The following is a 14,090-nucleotide window of genomic DNA, read 5'->3' on the forward strand; positions in this document are numbered from 1 at the left end:
GTGCTTGAGTTAAACGTCCTTTAATGAGTGAAAGTGTGAACCATTTGTTGTGCTGAGCATCAGTTACACAAGTGATTAAGACTCGCAAAGCTGCGAGTGCACTGAGATTTGGCCTGGATTAAACACAGTAACCACCTGGAAATAAAAAGTCACTTTTGCAGATGATAGTGGGCCACTAGTTATTAGCCGATAGCCCTGCCAACCCATCTCACATCGCTCATGGCTTTTTCTGTTTACACTGTGCCATGTTTGTGCTGTGAGGCTATGCAGTGACATGTTTGTGCTGTGAATCTATGCAGTGACATTGTGCTGTGAGACTACGCAGTGACATGTTTGTGCTGTGAATCTATGCAGTGACATTGTGCTGTGAGACTACGCAGTGACATGTTTGTGCTGTGAATCTATGCAGTGACATTGTGCTTGTGAGACTATGCAGTGACATTGTGCTTGTGAGACTATGCAGTGACATTGTGCTTGTGAGACTATGCAGTGACGTGTTTGTGCTGTGAGGCTATGCAGTGACATGTTTGTGCTGTGAGGCTATGCAGTGACATGTTTGTGCTGTCATCGCTTGAGACTAGACTTGTCCGTACTTTTGTGAAAGCTGGAAAACTCGAATCACCATTAACATTTCTGGGAGCTGCCATCCATAACAAGTATTTTATATGACTGAATGTCCCTTAGGCTTGTTATGTGCTCTCATAGAGCCTAGATGTGTTTCCAGGAGGCAGATGATCGGCTGGCACTGCTTCAGGTTTTTGTTTGGCTGATGGAACAAGTCAGGTCAGTAGCGTATGAGGTGATGTGAAAAGGCCGCCAGTCGGATGAAGCTGTTTTCTGTGTCATGTGACCGGGCTCCGGCTTCAATCATGGCTCTCTGGATGGCTGGGGAGCAGACTCCGACTGTAATAACATTCTTCTGTTTAATCAAGCGATTGTCAGCAACACGAGTAACAAACCAAAAAAGTTTGTTTGGACAGTGAGCAGGCCGGGGTCCAGGAACTGTCACTTGAGGTGTAGAAAGGTTTTGTTTTCGAGTCCCAAGAAGACCATGTTGTACTTCCCAGTGTCCAGCCTTTTAAATATGGCGTGTATCTCAGAGATGATTTCATTGCTTCTCTGCCTGGCAGGAATGCAGGAAGGGAAGCTCTGTGGTGAGACCATGGTGCTCTGTGAGAGATTGGGCGTGCCTGCTCTGTGAGGGATCGGGCGCTCCAGTGTAGGGCGTGCCTGCTCTGTGAGGGATTGGGCGCTCCAGTGTAGGGCGTGCCTGCTCTGTGAGGGATCGGGTGCACCAGTGTAGGGCGTGCCTGCTCTGTGAGGGATCGGGCGCTCCAGTGTAGGGCGTGCCTGCTCTGTGAGGGATCGGGCGCACCAGTGTAGGGCGTTAATCATGCTCATTGTCATCTTTCTAGTCAGGAAAGACAAACTATTATTATTATTGTTGTTGTTGTTATTATTATGATTATGATTATCCATCCATCCATTTTCCAAACCGCTTATCCTACCGGGTCGCGGGGCACACTCACGCACCACTCACTCTCACATGCTCACCTACGGGCAATTTAGCAACTCCAATTAGCCTCAGCATGTTTTTGGACTGTGGGGGGAAACCGGAGTACCCGGAGAAAACCCCACGACGACATGGGGAGAGCATGCAAACTCCGCACACATGTGACCCAGGCGGAGACTCAAACCCGGGTCCCAGAGTTGTGAGGCAACAGTGCTAACCACTGTACCACCATGCCGCCCCGATTATGATTATTATTAATATTATTATGTGATTTCTGTAAGGTGCTTTGGATAAATATATGCTAAACAAGCATAAGCCTAACATAAACATAAGCTTATCTACTGGCATATTAAAGGCGAATTTGGATCTGAAACTCATTAACTAGTGTATAAGAACATCAGAGCAGAATATGTAACATACACAGTAATATAGTCAAAGGATAAAGAGAGAAAGCTTTAGAACATGGGTGGCCAATCTTATCCGCAAAGGGCCGGTGTGTGTGCGGGTGTTTGGGATACCTTTTAGGTCAGCTGTTCTCACTCAGGTGTGAGGACTCTTCCGCCAATCAGTCCTCTAATTAGTAATCAAATTAGGGAGTCGCAGCGAAAACCTGCACACACAGCGGCCCTCTGCGGATAAGATTGGCCACCCTTGCTTTATAAGATAATTACTAAACCACAATCAGATTAACTTTGCAAACAAAGGTGAAGGGGCCTGCACTGCATTGGTGCGAAGTGGGTAGAGAAGGTGTAATGTTACCAGAGGTGGAAATTTCAGGTCCAGACAGCACAAATCCAGACCAAGATTTTGTTTCAACCAACCAGTTGAGTATGAAGAGTCACAGTCACAGAGTACTCAACTGGTTGGTTGAAACAAAATCTTGGTCTGGATTTGTACTGTCTGGACCTGAAAAAGCTCTGTGCTGATATCAATGTTAGCGCATTATCAAGTGTTATATACAATAATACACCTGTATCTGTGGGGGATACGATCCATGACCTACCGCAATGATCCGAAACATGCATACTTAGTGAGCACAATAAATGACTTTGTTTTTCGAGTGCTTAAACCCCTATGATAAAGTTAAATTTATAAATTACTCAGACTGCAGTTACCAAATCACTGGATCTGGGGCTTCCACTGTACTGCTCTAGTGAACTTCCTAGCCAGCAGTAATGTTAGCTAGATAACTAAGAGTTAACTAAACTACTACTAGCAAAGATCCTTATTCAACACAACATTACAGCAAACTACAGCGACGAAAGACACATTTTAACAAGAAGGAGCTTTTAATAAGAATAAGGTAACATTCCTCCTCCACTTTCACAGGCGACTACAAATGCTTTGCAGAAGAATATCTGATGGGATGAATGAAATAAACGTGATTGGCAGATTCAGATGGTGCAGGCTAAAGTTGATCAATTGGGTGGGCAGAGCAGAAATTTGGGTGGGCATTACTCACCCCTGCCCACTTCTACATCCGTCCGTGGGGCGTATAGCAACTCATTTTCAGTTCTGTCATTTGTACCTCTTTCCAGTCACAGAACACTTTATTTTGAGACTTGTTTAAGTGAGAGAAGATCTTGTAACTTTGGGGGAAATTTAAAGTTTAACAATTTCTTTTATTATGAAAATAAAATTCTGCATTGAAGATAAGCTGATCTTTGCTTGTAAATGCTGTCAATTATAGTTCTTAGAAAGCAAATCAGAATCAGCAAAACCGGTTCTGGCAGGTCACACTTGCAAAAAAAAATCAGAATCGGCCAAGAAAATTGCCATCAGTGCATCTCTAGATTTTCACGAATAATTGTGCATCCCTATTACACACTACACACTGCATCCCAAAAGGGATCCCAACTGGTTACTGAGGATGGATGGATGGTTCAATGGATGGATAGGTGGATGAATAATGGATATTAGGTGCTTCTTTAATCAGTTTTCCTTCTGAACATTGGCTGCTGCTGTTGGCTGCGGCTTCCGTACACATCCTGGGCTTGAAAGGTCCATGGTTCCCCGCAGTTCCAACTCTATGGGGACTTGGCCGCACATACCGTACTGTGGCTATCAAAGTGAGCCTGGATGAGTGGTGCCGAATGCCGCCCGAGCGTAGCGTGTCGCGTCGCATCGCTGTTCTTCAGAAGCAGTGCAGCGCGCTCCGTGGTCACGAGCCCCAGGTTGGGAGGAGTACCCAAGGCTAGCGGCAGGAAGCCGCCTATGTGGAATGTGTAAACATTAGCTTTAGGAAACGCCTCGGGCTTCGCCGGGCCATCCCGCTCCATCTGATAGCGTGGATCGCTTTGTTCCATCTCAGGACAGGATGCCGCAGTGTACGTCAAACGCGGCAGCCTTCCCCAAGGCCTCTTCCCACACTGCACATGGTCACAGGCTGCACTTGCTAAATGCAAGAAAAGCAGGAGATCGTCGCCGATGCTGTTCCCAGGCGTGCCTCAGGAGATTTGAGAGCTTTATGTTTGGGGATACTTGATTTACATCAGACAGCAATATGGAGGGGGGAGGGGGGTGATCTGCTGCACTGGCATCTATCAGATAGAGGTGTGGGCCCACTGGGGGCCCGCCTCAAGGGTGACCTAGGTCAGCTGGGCAGTTTTAGTGGAGCTGATTGGCTGTTGGATGGTGAAGGGGGTCTAGTATGCTTTAAGTGATTTCAAGGTTTCCCTATCCATAGGCCTTTTAAGCAGGCCCTTAGATCTCCAGGAGGGCATTGCTGAAGCATCCCAGGGTCCTTTGGGGGGTTTTGGCCTGAGCGCTGGCCTGAAGGTGAAGTTTCAGCAAGTCTCTCCTGCAGCTTTGGTTCCTCTGCTCCCGTTCGCTCACGCGGGAGTCGCCGCGGTTTGAATGCAGCCTGCTCCATCAAAGCATTTCCTATGTTTTTCCCGTCACAGAAAATTCCGAATCGGTCGACCTGAAGCATTTCTTTGAGCAGAACTACTCCCACATCTATTACGTTTTCTTTGAGAACTTCGTGACGATTGAAGCCACCCTGAAGCAGAAAGGTAAGCTCAGGTTCTGCCCACACCAACCTACATCCCCTTTAGCATGCATCAGTTCTTGATGTCCTCTACAATAGTGGTCACAATTGTGGAAACACTTCTAATTTTTAGAGATTGCAGAACTTCATTCCAGTTACTGCCCTTAATTAAGTCTAATGTATATTCGTAAACATTCTTTGATTGCTTATAAAAATCACTGCCAATATTCCTGTAGCAATTTTTAAAGTGTAATGTGCCATAAATGGTAGGTGCTTCCATAATTTTGGCCACTAAGGTAGCTGAGCTTGGGAATCTACCTTCCTCTTTATTTTATGACCTTTTTCTATGTACTGCCTCTACGAGAACAGTAATGTGGTAATGATTTGCAAACAGTAATTGGGGAAAAAACAAGGAAGTATGAGAGGTGAGCAAAGGGAAATTACGGAGAGAATGAGAACAGGAATCCATGACGACTAGCAGCCCATGCGAGTCAGACAAAAGTAATCAAAGACAGAGTCAAACAAGAATTAGAAAGGTGAGGGGCATTGTATGGGGAATCTGTGATTGATTACCCCGAATGCTGCATTATAAGAGTGTAAAATCAGTGTTGAGGAGGCTGTTAGTCCACTGTGCTGTAATCTAGCCTAAATGTTTAAACAAAAAGCAGTAAAATGGCATGAGGCCCAGGTGACGCTGGTGATGTCACTGGGCAGTTAATGATAGGACACATGCATTTACTCCAGTGTTTGGGAGGAGAGCGAACAGGAGAGCAGCACGCGGCTGTCGCATCTAATTCTGTTTTCACCCCCATGGCTTGTACCCTGAATGGTTTTGTTACCGAAATAGCCAGTCCCTCCTGGCCTCGTCCCAGGGCAAAGGGTTAGGCGAGACCCATGAAAGTCTTAGCAGCTTTTAGCCATTAGCCTGCTAGCCTGAGGCCAGAGATGGCCAGCTGTGTGTTTTTCTCATTAACGGGAGTTCGGAGTTGCTGTGTTTACAGTGTCCGCCCTGCCTGTGTTCCAGGTCACAAATCGCAAAGGGAGGAGTTTGACTCTATTCTCTTTATATTTGAGGTAAGAGCAGACCCCCCCCCCTCCCCGGTTGGCCAGGCCCATCCTGGGTCACAGTCAGACATCTGTACACTGTTATGTGCCTTGTGATGTCGCAGGGTGTCTGTCTTCTTCTCCGATTCCATTTCTCTCATGCCGTTTCCTTCCTCCACTGCTCCGCTTTCCTCCTCCTCTCGTTCTCCGTCACCCTGTCTTCCTCTTCCACTCTTTCTCCCTCTCTTTCGGTCTCTTTCCTTCCTCCTGTCTGTGACACGTGGTATTTATAGAGGCTGAAGGCTTTCTCTATGCGCACGATATGAGGTGACCAGCAGGCACCACACAGCACCACTGACGGATGTCGACACCCACGGCTCCCGGCGGGGTCACTTGCATGTGCTTCCTCAGGCTACAACTTGAGGCACTGTTGTAGCTGGTACAGCCACCATGGCAGCTCCCAGTAGCTGTAGGGTGCATGTTTAGCATCATCTGAGGCTGGCAGAGCAGGGCTTCCCTATTCTTACCCTCTGACTGTGTTTTTGTCATGTGACCACTCAGCTTGGCCTGGCTGCATGGGCGGCCCTCACTATAATGAGAACACGGCCCCATACAGCGTCGTGCTGCTCCCATAGCGCATGGAGAGATGGGCCTTCAGGTACATCGGACAGAATGCCGTAAAGCACAAACGCTGTGTAAGAGGCGTGCCTGTCCCTTGTGTTCCAGAAAATACTCCAGCTGCTCCCGGAGAGAATTCAGGGGCTATGGCAGTTTCACAGCATCGGTAGGTATTCTGTCTGTGCCTCCGACCGTCCATATGGGGGCGCCCTGCGCACACACGAGTAAGACCCCATTGCTGACTATAGCTGGACATGTTGCATGTATTTTTTTATTATTATTATTTTTTTAAATCCATATTTCATTGATTTTTGAACACACAGAATACAATGACGTTACAGAACAAGACAAGGGAACCCCAAGATAATACAGGACAGCGTAATGCGTTACAGAGCAAACAGATTAAAAAAAGGCTCGATCAGGAAAATAATGCTTGCAGTGCCATACATACAGTAACATGCCATTCAGTCTAGCAAATCAACCCACACGCAGCCCTACACACGCACATACCTATCCAAGTAAAACTGCGGCAAATAACGTCGCATTCAGTTCCATATGGAAGCGTTCCACTGAAAGGTTGGCCTCCCCCCATGCACTAGATCCTTCATTTTCAAAGATGGTCTAAAACTGGTCGGCAAATTTTACAAAAAAGTTCATCATTCCCCCTAAGAATACAGATCTCTGTCAGAAGTACCTTGTTAATTTCTCTGTACATGATGCATGCTTTTTCCATTTCCGAGTCGGGCTAATTGCGTTAGCCTACCCTGTACCCTGTCAGGCCGCTCCAGGGCGGTCTCTGGCCAAGGTGGTCTCTCCTTTCTCGCTGCGAGTAGCATAGCAGCGGGGTACAAAGACCACCGAGAGTAAGAAGGAGAATGCCAAGGGCCTGGTTACGAGATGTGTCCAGACCTGACCGAGACCTCCGACACGGCCATGACTGGCTCCCAGCAGCCTGGGCGATGGCCTATGTGAACAGCTCTCCTCTTTGCTCACAGGGCTGATCCTGAAAAAGCTACTCCACAGTGCCAACTCCTTGAAGGTGCGTTCTCACCGCCAGCCAGGCTCTGCACTCCATCCTGCTATATATTAGCTGGCTAATGTACAGACTACAATCCACAGACTGTTACAACACATTGAGTTACTTGCACTAGTTCTGTCACCACGTTTAGTCTGCTAATCCAAGTCCCTTTTCCCTTTTACATCTAATTGTACAGTATGCAGTTTGCCATTACACCCAATCATTAGCCTAACGCTAAATCTCAAACCGTTACATGCAAGCATAAGTCTAATGCTATGTCTTATTCCAGTAGCCTAGTGATAAGCTCTCATGCCATAGAACTGTAATTAGCTTAATGCTAAATCTTGCACTAATGCATGAAGTGATTAGCGTCGTGCTAATTCTCGCGCGTCACTCTGCTAGATCCGGCGGGAAGGTTTGCGCCTCTTCCTGCTGTGGATGCAGGCACTGCAGACCAATTGCCAACAGGAGCAGCTCTGGCTCTTCGCCTGTCTGATTCCTGGCTTCCCAGCTCCCATATCCGAGCACGGCCCACGGACACTGGACGGACTGATCAACCCCCCACTTAGCCTCCAGGACAGTAGGTGTTCTCGTTAACGGGTGTTAGTGGTTACCATGGCATCCTCCAGGTCGAGGGTAGCTTCACTCTTCACTGGCTGCACATCATTTCTTGAGAGATTTTATCTTTGTCCAAAACCTGCAGTACTACTGTTATCAGGGACCAGCGTCAGTCACTCTTGATCTGCATTCCTTCTAAGGATGTCAATAAGCTTGACTTCTCTAAACACCAGGAACCTTTCGTGGATGCTGCGCCTTTGCGGCGGATGTCCTGTATTCACCTGCCGTTCTTTTATTCCTTCTACCTTTTTTCTACCGTTTTTTTTCTCCCCTCACAGACCAAGTCACTCCTGAAGAGATCAGCCCCCTGGTGCCTCCCCAGTCTGGAGACAAAGGCCAGGAGGACCTCACCGGATATTTCCTAGAAGCACTTTTGAAATACATGGTAAACCAGGTACACCTCTGATTCTTACTAACCTGACTAATGGTTTGTGGATGTACGTGCAAGCTGATTGAGGCTCACATGTCATGGCTTCACCTGCTGTTGGAAATATCTCTTTTTTTTTTGTGAGATGGTGACATTTTCAAGGGCTCACATGGGCATCTGCCATGTCTTTACAGGCTAAGAGTCTGGAGTGGAGATGCAAGGAGAACCACGAGAAGGGCTTTGCCTTTCTGTTCGGCATGTTTAGGAAGTATTACCTCCCACACATCTTCCCCAACTTCGCCAAGGAGACCAGTCTGTACAACCCTATTCTGGGTATGAACTGCACTAAGGCTAGTGTGTCTGGCAGGGAAGGTCATTTTCGTTGGGTTGTGTTTTTTTATCTTTATTTCTGAATGGATTGAATAACATTTGATGGACAGGTCCTCCAGGACTTTCTTGGAAGGGTCCGTATGTAGAGTTGTATGCATATGGACCATGAAATCACTTATACGTTGACCCCTCTGCCTGTCTCTCAGAGGTTCCACACATGAGACCAAAGCCCCATTACCTCATCGTAAAGCGAGACCAAGAGACCAACGAAGCTGTCTATTGCGTCAAGGAGATGTTCCTGAACGCAAGGGTCATCTTCATTCGCTGGTTGGTGTCCTTCTGGCTAGAGCCCCGTCCCAGCAGTGGGACTCACATCCCTGGGGTGGAAGGAGACAACGTGCCAAAGAACATCCAGGTAGGATGTCTGTCCATGACAGACCACACTGGCTCTCTTTCCAGGACTGCAATTGTCATCATCCTTGTCTTTAGACTCTAGAAGCAAAGGTAACAAGCAGGAAAGTAGCTTCTTTGCCATGGAAGAAACCCATTCAGCCAAATGTGACGTCTATGTCCTTCAGAAAGCAGCGGCGGGGTTGGCTGCAAGGGAGGAGAGCGTGACTCGGGGCCCCGATGGACTAGAGGGAGTTGGGGAGCCGGAACAGTCTCACTCGAACACCAGCACCCTGACAGAGCGGGAGCCCAGCTCCTCGAGCCTCTGCAGCGTGGACGAAGAGCACCTCACTGACATCGAGGTGCTGCGCAAGGTCTTTTGCTCCTCCAGGACCAACGTGAACTTCATCACCGAGGTGTTCCGACAGGTAGACCCCGCCGTATCCTCCGCACAGCTAAAGTAAGTGGGGTTCTGTGCAGGAAGCTGAAAGTCTGCTCGCCCCCGCAGGCCTTCCTGCTCCCCATGTGTGAGGCAGCAGCCATGAGGAAGGTGGTGCGTGTCTACCAGGAGTGGATTTCTCATGAGGACAAACCCGTCTTCATGAGGGAGCCAGAAGAGGAGCCATGCCTGCCTGCTTCAGCCGCCACTTCTAATGAGGAACATGCTGATTCTGGGCAAAATCTGGAGAGGGAGGAGGTGAGGTGGCTGAATTGAGCTGCTGAGAGTTTGCACACTGTCCTGCCAGAAGAGAAATTAGTAATGAACACAACGACCTTGGGCCTGCTGAGAAGATTCTCTGCTCCTTTCATGGCTTCTTCAGGGTGCTCTGAATGACGTGGATGTCTCTGTTTGCAGGACAAAGCACTGAAAGGCTCCAACTGGGCACACGGCTCTTCCTGTAAGGCAGTAGAAGAAAGCGTGTGTGCAGGAATGCAGGCCAGTTTGCAGGTAGCTACTTCTCAGCTGTTTTAGAACACATGCTGGATGCAGTCCTCTAACACACCACTGAGCCGAGCTCTCTGTCCACCTTCAGGTCTTTATCACCAACTCTTCCAACGTCTTCCTCTTGGAGCCCGCCAACGATGTGAAGGTTCTCTTGGAAGAGCATGTTGATATGTGCAAGCGTGTCCTCAATATCTACCGCAGCCTGGTCATGCATGAGACCATGGACCAGAAGACCTGGTACTGGCCATCCGCACATGCAAATGACACGAAGCTCACGGCTTCACACTAGGAAGAGCTAACCTCACCGAAATAAAGTACCTTGTCCTGAGAGGTGGGAAGTTCAGATCCAGACAATAAAAATGGTTGAAATAAAATCTTGGTCTGGATTTGTACTTTTTGGATCTGAACATTCCACCTCTGTTTGTCCTTAATACTCCACTAAGAGCTGATCCAGCCCTGTGCACACAGTGTGCTGGCCATACAGCCTGACCTTACGTAAACATAAGCACAAGCTACTAATCTGGACTTGGTTAGACAGACCTGCTGGTGGATGTAACGGCATCGTAGCTTATACTGCTTATGGGCTCCAGTCACACAAAGTCACACAGACAAAGCAACAATGGCTGATCTTGACGTCTTCTCCCAGGGAGCAGATCCTGCTGGTGCTTCTCAGGGTAACAGAATGTGTGATGAAAAAACCCCCATCCATCATGCCCCATGGGAAGAAGAACTGCACTCTTTCTGGGCGGCTGGCAGGGGCAATCTTTCAGGTATCGGCGGGGGGGGAAGCATGCATCACCTAAATAATGCTGAAGTTTAAGCGTGTGTTACTTAGCTTCTCCTACTTCTGCATCACCTGCCTGACGTCCAGTTACTATAGAGCAGGTGGAAACTTAAGCATTCACTGTGGTTGACTTGACCCCTTATGCGTCTAATTGTGCCATGTGGGGACCTTCCCAGTGGGGTTGGGGGCTGGTGTTCCTGAATCGTGCCCCTATCCCCGCAGACGCTGATTGTGGCCTGGATTAAGGGCAACCTAAACGTGTACATCTCACGCGAGCTGTGGGACGAGCTGCTCCAAGTGCTGTCCTCTCTTACCTGCTGGGAAGAGCTGGTCACGGAGTGGTCCCTGACCATGGAGACTCTGACCAAAGTGCTGGCACGCAACCTGTACAGCCTGGACCTCGGCGAGCTGCCCCTGGACAAGCTTAGCGAGCAGAAGCAGAAGAAGAATAAGGGCAAAGGTGCTGGGCCGTGCTGGGCTGGGGCAGGGTGGGTCATTGGGGGGGGGGGTAATCATTGGACTTAATGGCTGAATGCCACCACTAGGAGGCGCTCACGAGGGACAGAAGCTATCAGTGGATCGGTCCTTCTCCAAGGGCTGGAGCCGCGACCCGCCGGGACAGGTGCTGATGCGGCAGCGTAGCGCCACCACGGCTGGCTCCCCGGGCATCGAGAAAGCCCGCAGCATCGTCCGCCAGAAGACTGTGGGTGAGCAGCCAAGCCGAACGAGAGCAGTTAGCGGTTTATATGTGTGGTGCAGAGGCAGCCGGCAGGATCTGGAAGACGACAGCAAAGCTCACCACCTAATACTTGTGCACTCTGGGTGTGAGTAACAGGTTATCAGACAGAAGCAAGGCTCAGGACTTGGTGATGTAGTTTAATGTATGTTGTTTTGTTCCTACTAAAGAGCGTCTTTAAGGACAGAGAGGGGCTGGCCTTTGGCCTCTGAGCAGAGCCATGATGGACACAGACAAGGGCCCGGCAGAACCCTCCCACAGTGCCGTCCGCCTGCCCTCTGTGGCCCTTCTCTCTGACTAACGGTCTCACGTCTGCCTTGCGTGTGTTTTCCTCACTTTCTCTCTCCCTCTCTGAAGCGCTGCGGAGCTGCTCCACAGGCGACAGCCTCCTGTCTTCAGCCTTTATCCGCAGCGCTAAAAGCGCCCCAGTTCTGATCCACCCTCTTCACCCTCTCCTGCCTGATTCTGTCCTCACTCCCCTAGCTGACGAGTTGTCAGGTAGAGCGCCCTCTGCTGGTAGCTATGTGTCACCGCATGTCTTCCCTGTCTCCGTTTAGTTTTTTTCCCTTTGCTTTCTTTCGGTATGCGTTTGACGTGTTCCTTTGCATGTCCCTGTGTGTTGTGCGCTGCCTTCATTCTCTTGGAAATGCCGTGGGTCCATGCTGTCCCATGTTGGCCACCTCCAAATAACATCTGTCCTTATCTGTCTCGGTTACGGACAGCGGTGAAGCTGGCTGGTGAGATGCCTGTAGGATGTTTGGCGCCCACTTTCCTCTCCATTTTTGTTTGCTGTGGATTTTGGTTTGCACTGCTGAAAAATTGCCATTAAAGGCATAACAATCTTGTGACCCAATCTTGTGATGTTTTTTTCAGATCTGGAAGACCCTCCCATGATCGTCCGTGGTCCTCGCACTCGGCACTTCTCCCAGGGTGAGGACACGCCCCCCTCGGAGGTATTCTCCACCCCCGGCGAGGAGCAGCCCCTCCCCCGCAGCAGCAGCACCTCAGACATCATGGAGCCCTTCATCACCGAGCGGGTTAAAGGTGCCCTCCCTGTCCCCGACAGCCCGTCACATGCCACTCTAGACGTGGGTGATAGCATCTATGATCATCTGTGCCAAATGGGGGGGTCTTCAGGGGGGCCCCCGGCCAGGCCTGTGCCTAGCCTGCCCCCCCAGGGTGAGGCATGGGAGGGCTGGGGGGACGAGGAGGAAGAGGAGGAGGAAGATGATCTGCTGGCCTCACTCAGAGAGTACCTGCAGCTGAGCGGGGTGGGGGACAGTGAGCAGGCAGAGGAGCCCGATGCTGACAGGGCTGTGCCAGAGCAGGGTGGGGGCTCAGACGGTGCCGACACGGACGAGGGCAGCCCCGAACCGCCGGAGCCGCCTTCCTGCCCGGAGCAGTGTGCCGGGGTGGGTGTGGCCTTGCTCAGGCAGGAAACCGGTGACTGTGAGGCCGATCTGCTCCCCCAGGGGCCTCGCCCTCTGGGCCCCAGGCCCCTCAGGCCACGCCTGGGCCACGGAGGAGTCCGGAAGCGCCTTCGGGCGCCGCACGTGAGCTTCCGTCCCTCCACCGAGTCCGTGCAGTTCCACAACCCTCCAGAGGCCAAGGAGGCGCCTTGGAAGACCCGGCTGCGCAGGCTGGGCCACTTCAGTGGGGGCGGGTCCGGCCACGCCCTCCCGGGGGCGGGGCCTCAGTGCGGGGACCCTCTGGCAGAGCGGGAGGCGGCGTTCTCACGCAGGAGGCTGGTGCCTAGATCCAGGCCCCGCAGCCAGGAGGCGGGGTGCAGCCACGGGCAGCAGCAGCAGGGGGCGCTGGGTGGGGTGTATAAGTGTGTGGTCCATGCTCTCTCCAAGCCCAAGACGCACACGTCTCCCCCGCGGCAGAGCAGGCCCTCGGCCGAAGCACCGCTCAGGGAGCTCTACTCGCATGTTATGGGCTATTTTGGAAGGAAAGCAGCAGGTGAGGACCCCCGACCCCCCCCCCCGCCTCTCACCGAGGACGGACAGCGTCTCTCTGCTCTTCCTTCCCGTTTTTTTTATTTCTCTTTGGTTTTTCGCTGAATGCCGGTCGACTGTAAAGCTTTTCGTAAAGAAACAAGCCCCCCCCCCCCCCCACCCCTGCCTGCCGCCAAGGACCTCCGGCTTCCTGAGCTTCTGTGGGACGTAATCTGTGCTTTTTCCAGACCCCCCCCTTTCCATTTGGATGCTGCATGTGATCTCACAGCTCCCTCACACCAAGACGCGCAGCCTTAGCCCAGGACGCTTGCGGTTACAGGGTGGGTTGCGGAATAAGAGCTTAAATAGAGGATAAAAATGAGACAGGTACGCCAGCAGGTCTTCTTCACCCTCCGCTGGCCCCCTCCCCCTTTCTTCCAAAACATGGGATGACTTATTTTTTTGCTGTTTTTTTTAGCCTGACATTTCCGATTTTGGCCAGCAGAGGGCAGAGCTCACCCTTAAAAGCTGTCGGATGAGAATCGCTCTTGTCACAGGGTGATGTAAATACACACAGCTTAGCCGAACGCACAGCCAGGCTGACAGCTGACTCCTGAGCCTCTGGCTTGGCCTTATTCCCTTTCTGTGTACAGAAAGCTGTATCACTGAATATCTGGGCCATGCCAACACAAATTTACGGCGCAGGATAGATTTGTTAACTATGTTAACTACCGGTGGCTCTTGGCTGTTACTGCCTGAAGCTGCCGACAGCCAGGATGACTAGGTGTCGTGTCTGTGCG

General features: G+C 50.7%; 1 protein-coding gene across 6 annotated transcripts in view; it reads left to right on the top strand.

Annotated features, from left to right (window-relative positions):
* The window catches only part of ralgapa1 (Ral GTPase activating protein catalytic subunit alpha 1), a 34,657-nt gene that overhangs the window by 782 nt on the left and 19,785 nt on the right, over positions 1 to 14,090 (top strand). For 2 of the 6 annotated variants that reach the window (XM_048974712.1, XM_048974714.1), the window contains exons 2-18: positions 4,417 to 4,527; positions 5,527 to 5,576; positions 6,273 to 6,330; positions 7,160 to 7,203; positions 7,585 to 7,762; positions 8,079 to 8,194; positions 8,362 to 8,500; positions 8,704 to 8,912; positions 9,076 to 9,315; positions 9,396 to 9,584; positions 9,744 to 9,836; positions 9,922 to 10,070; positions 10,480 to 10,603; positions 10,840 to 11,077; positions 11,163 to 11,324; positions 11,711 to 11,851; positions 12,227 to 13,315. In XM_048974712.1, the coding sequence (XP_048830669.1) occupies positions 4,417 to 4,527; positions 5,527 to 5,576; positions 6,273 to 6,330; positions 7,160 to 7,203; positions 7,585 to 7,762; positions 8,079 to 8,194; positions 8,362 to 8,500; positions 8,704 to 8,912; positions 9,076 to 9,315; positions 9,396 to 9,584; positions 9,744 to 9,836; positions 9,922 to 10,070; positions 10,480 to 10,603; positions 10,840 to 11,077; positions 11,163 to 11,324; positions 11,711 to 11,851; positions 12,227 to 13,315 (3,330 nt within the window). The remainder of the gene's footprint in view (positions 1 to 4,416; positions 4,528 to 5,526; positions 5,577 to 6,272; positions 6,331 to 7,159; positions 7,204 to 7,584; positions 7,763 to 8,078; positions 8,195 to 8,361; positions 8,501 to 8,703; positions 8,913 to 9,075; positions 9,316 to 9,395; positions 9,585 to 9,743; positions 9,837 to 9,921; positions 10,071 to 10,479; positions 10,604 to 10,839; positions 11,078 to 11,162; positions 11,325 to 11,710; positions 11,852 to 12,226; positions 13,316 to 14,090) is intronic. The other 4 variants (XM_048974713.1, XM_048974716.1, XM_048974715.1 and 1 more) reach the window with 4 other exon arrangements.

This window comes from Brienomyrus brachyistius, chromosome 14, assembly GCF_023856365.1.
Source record: "Brienomyrus brachyistius isolate T26 chromosome 14, BBRACH_0.4, whole genome shotgun sequence".
In the NCBI taxonomy this organism is placed as follows: domain Eukaryota; kingdom Metazoa; phylum Chordata; class Actinopteri; order Osteoglossiformes; family Mormyridae; genus Brienomyrus; species Brienomyrus brachyistius.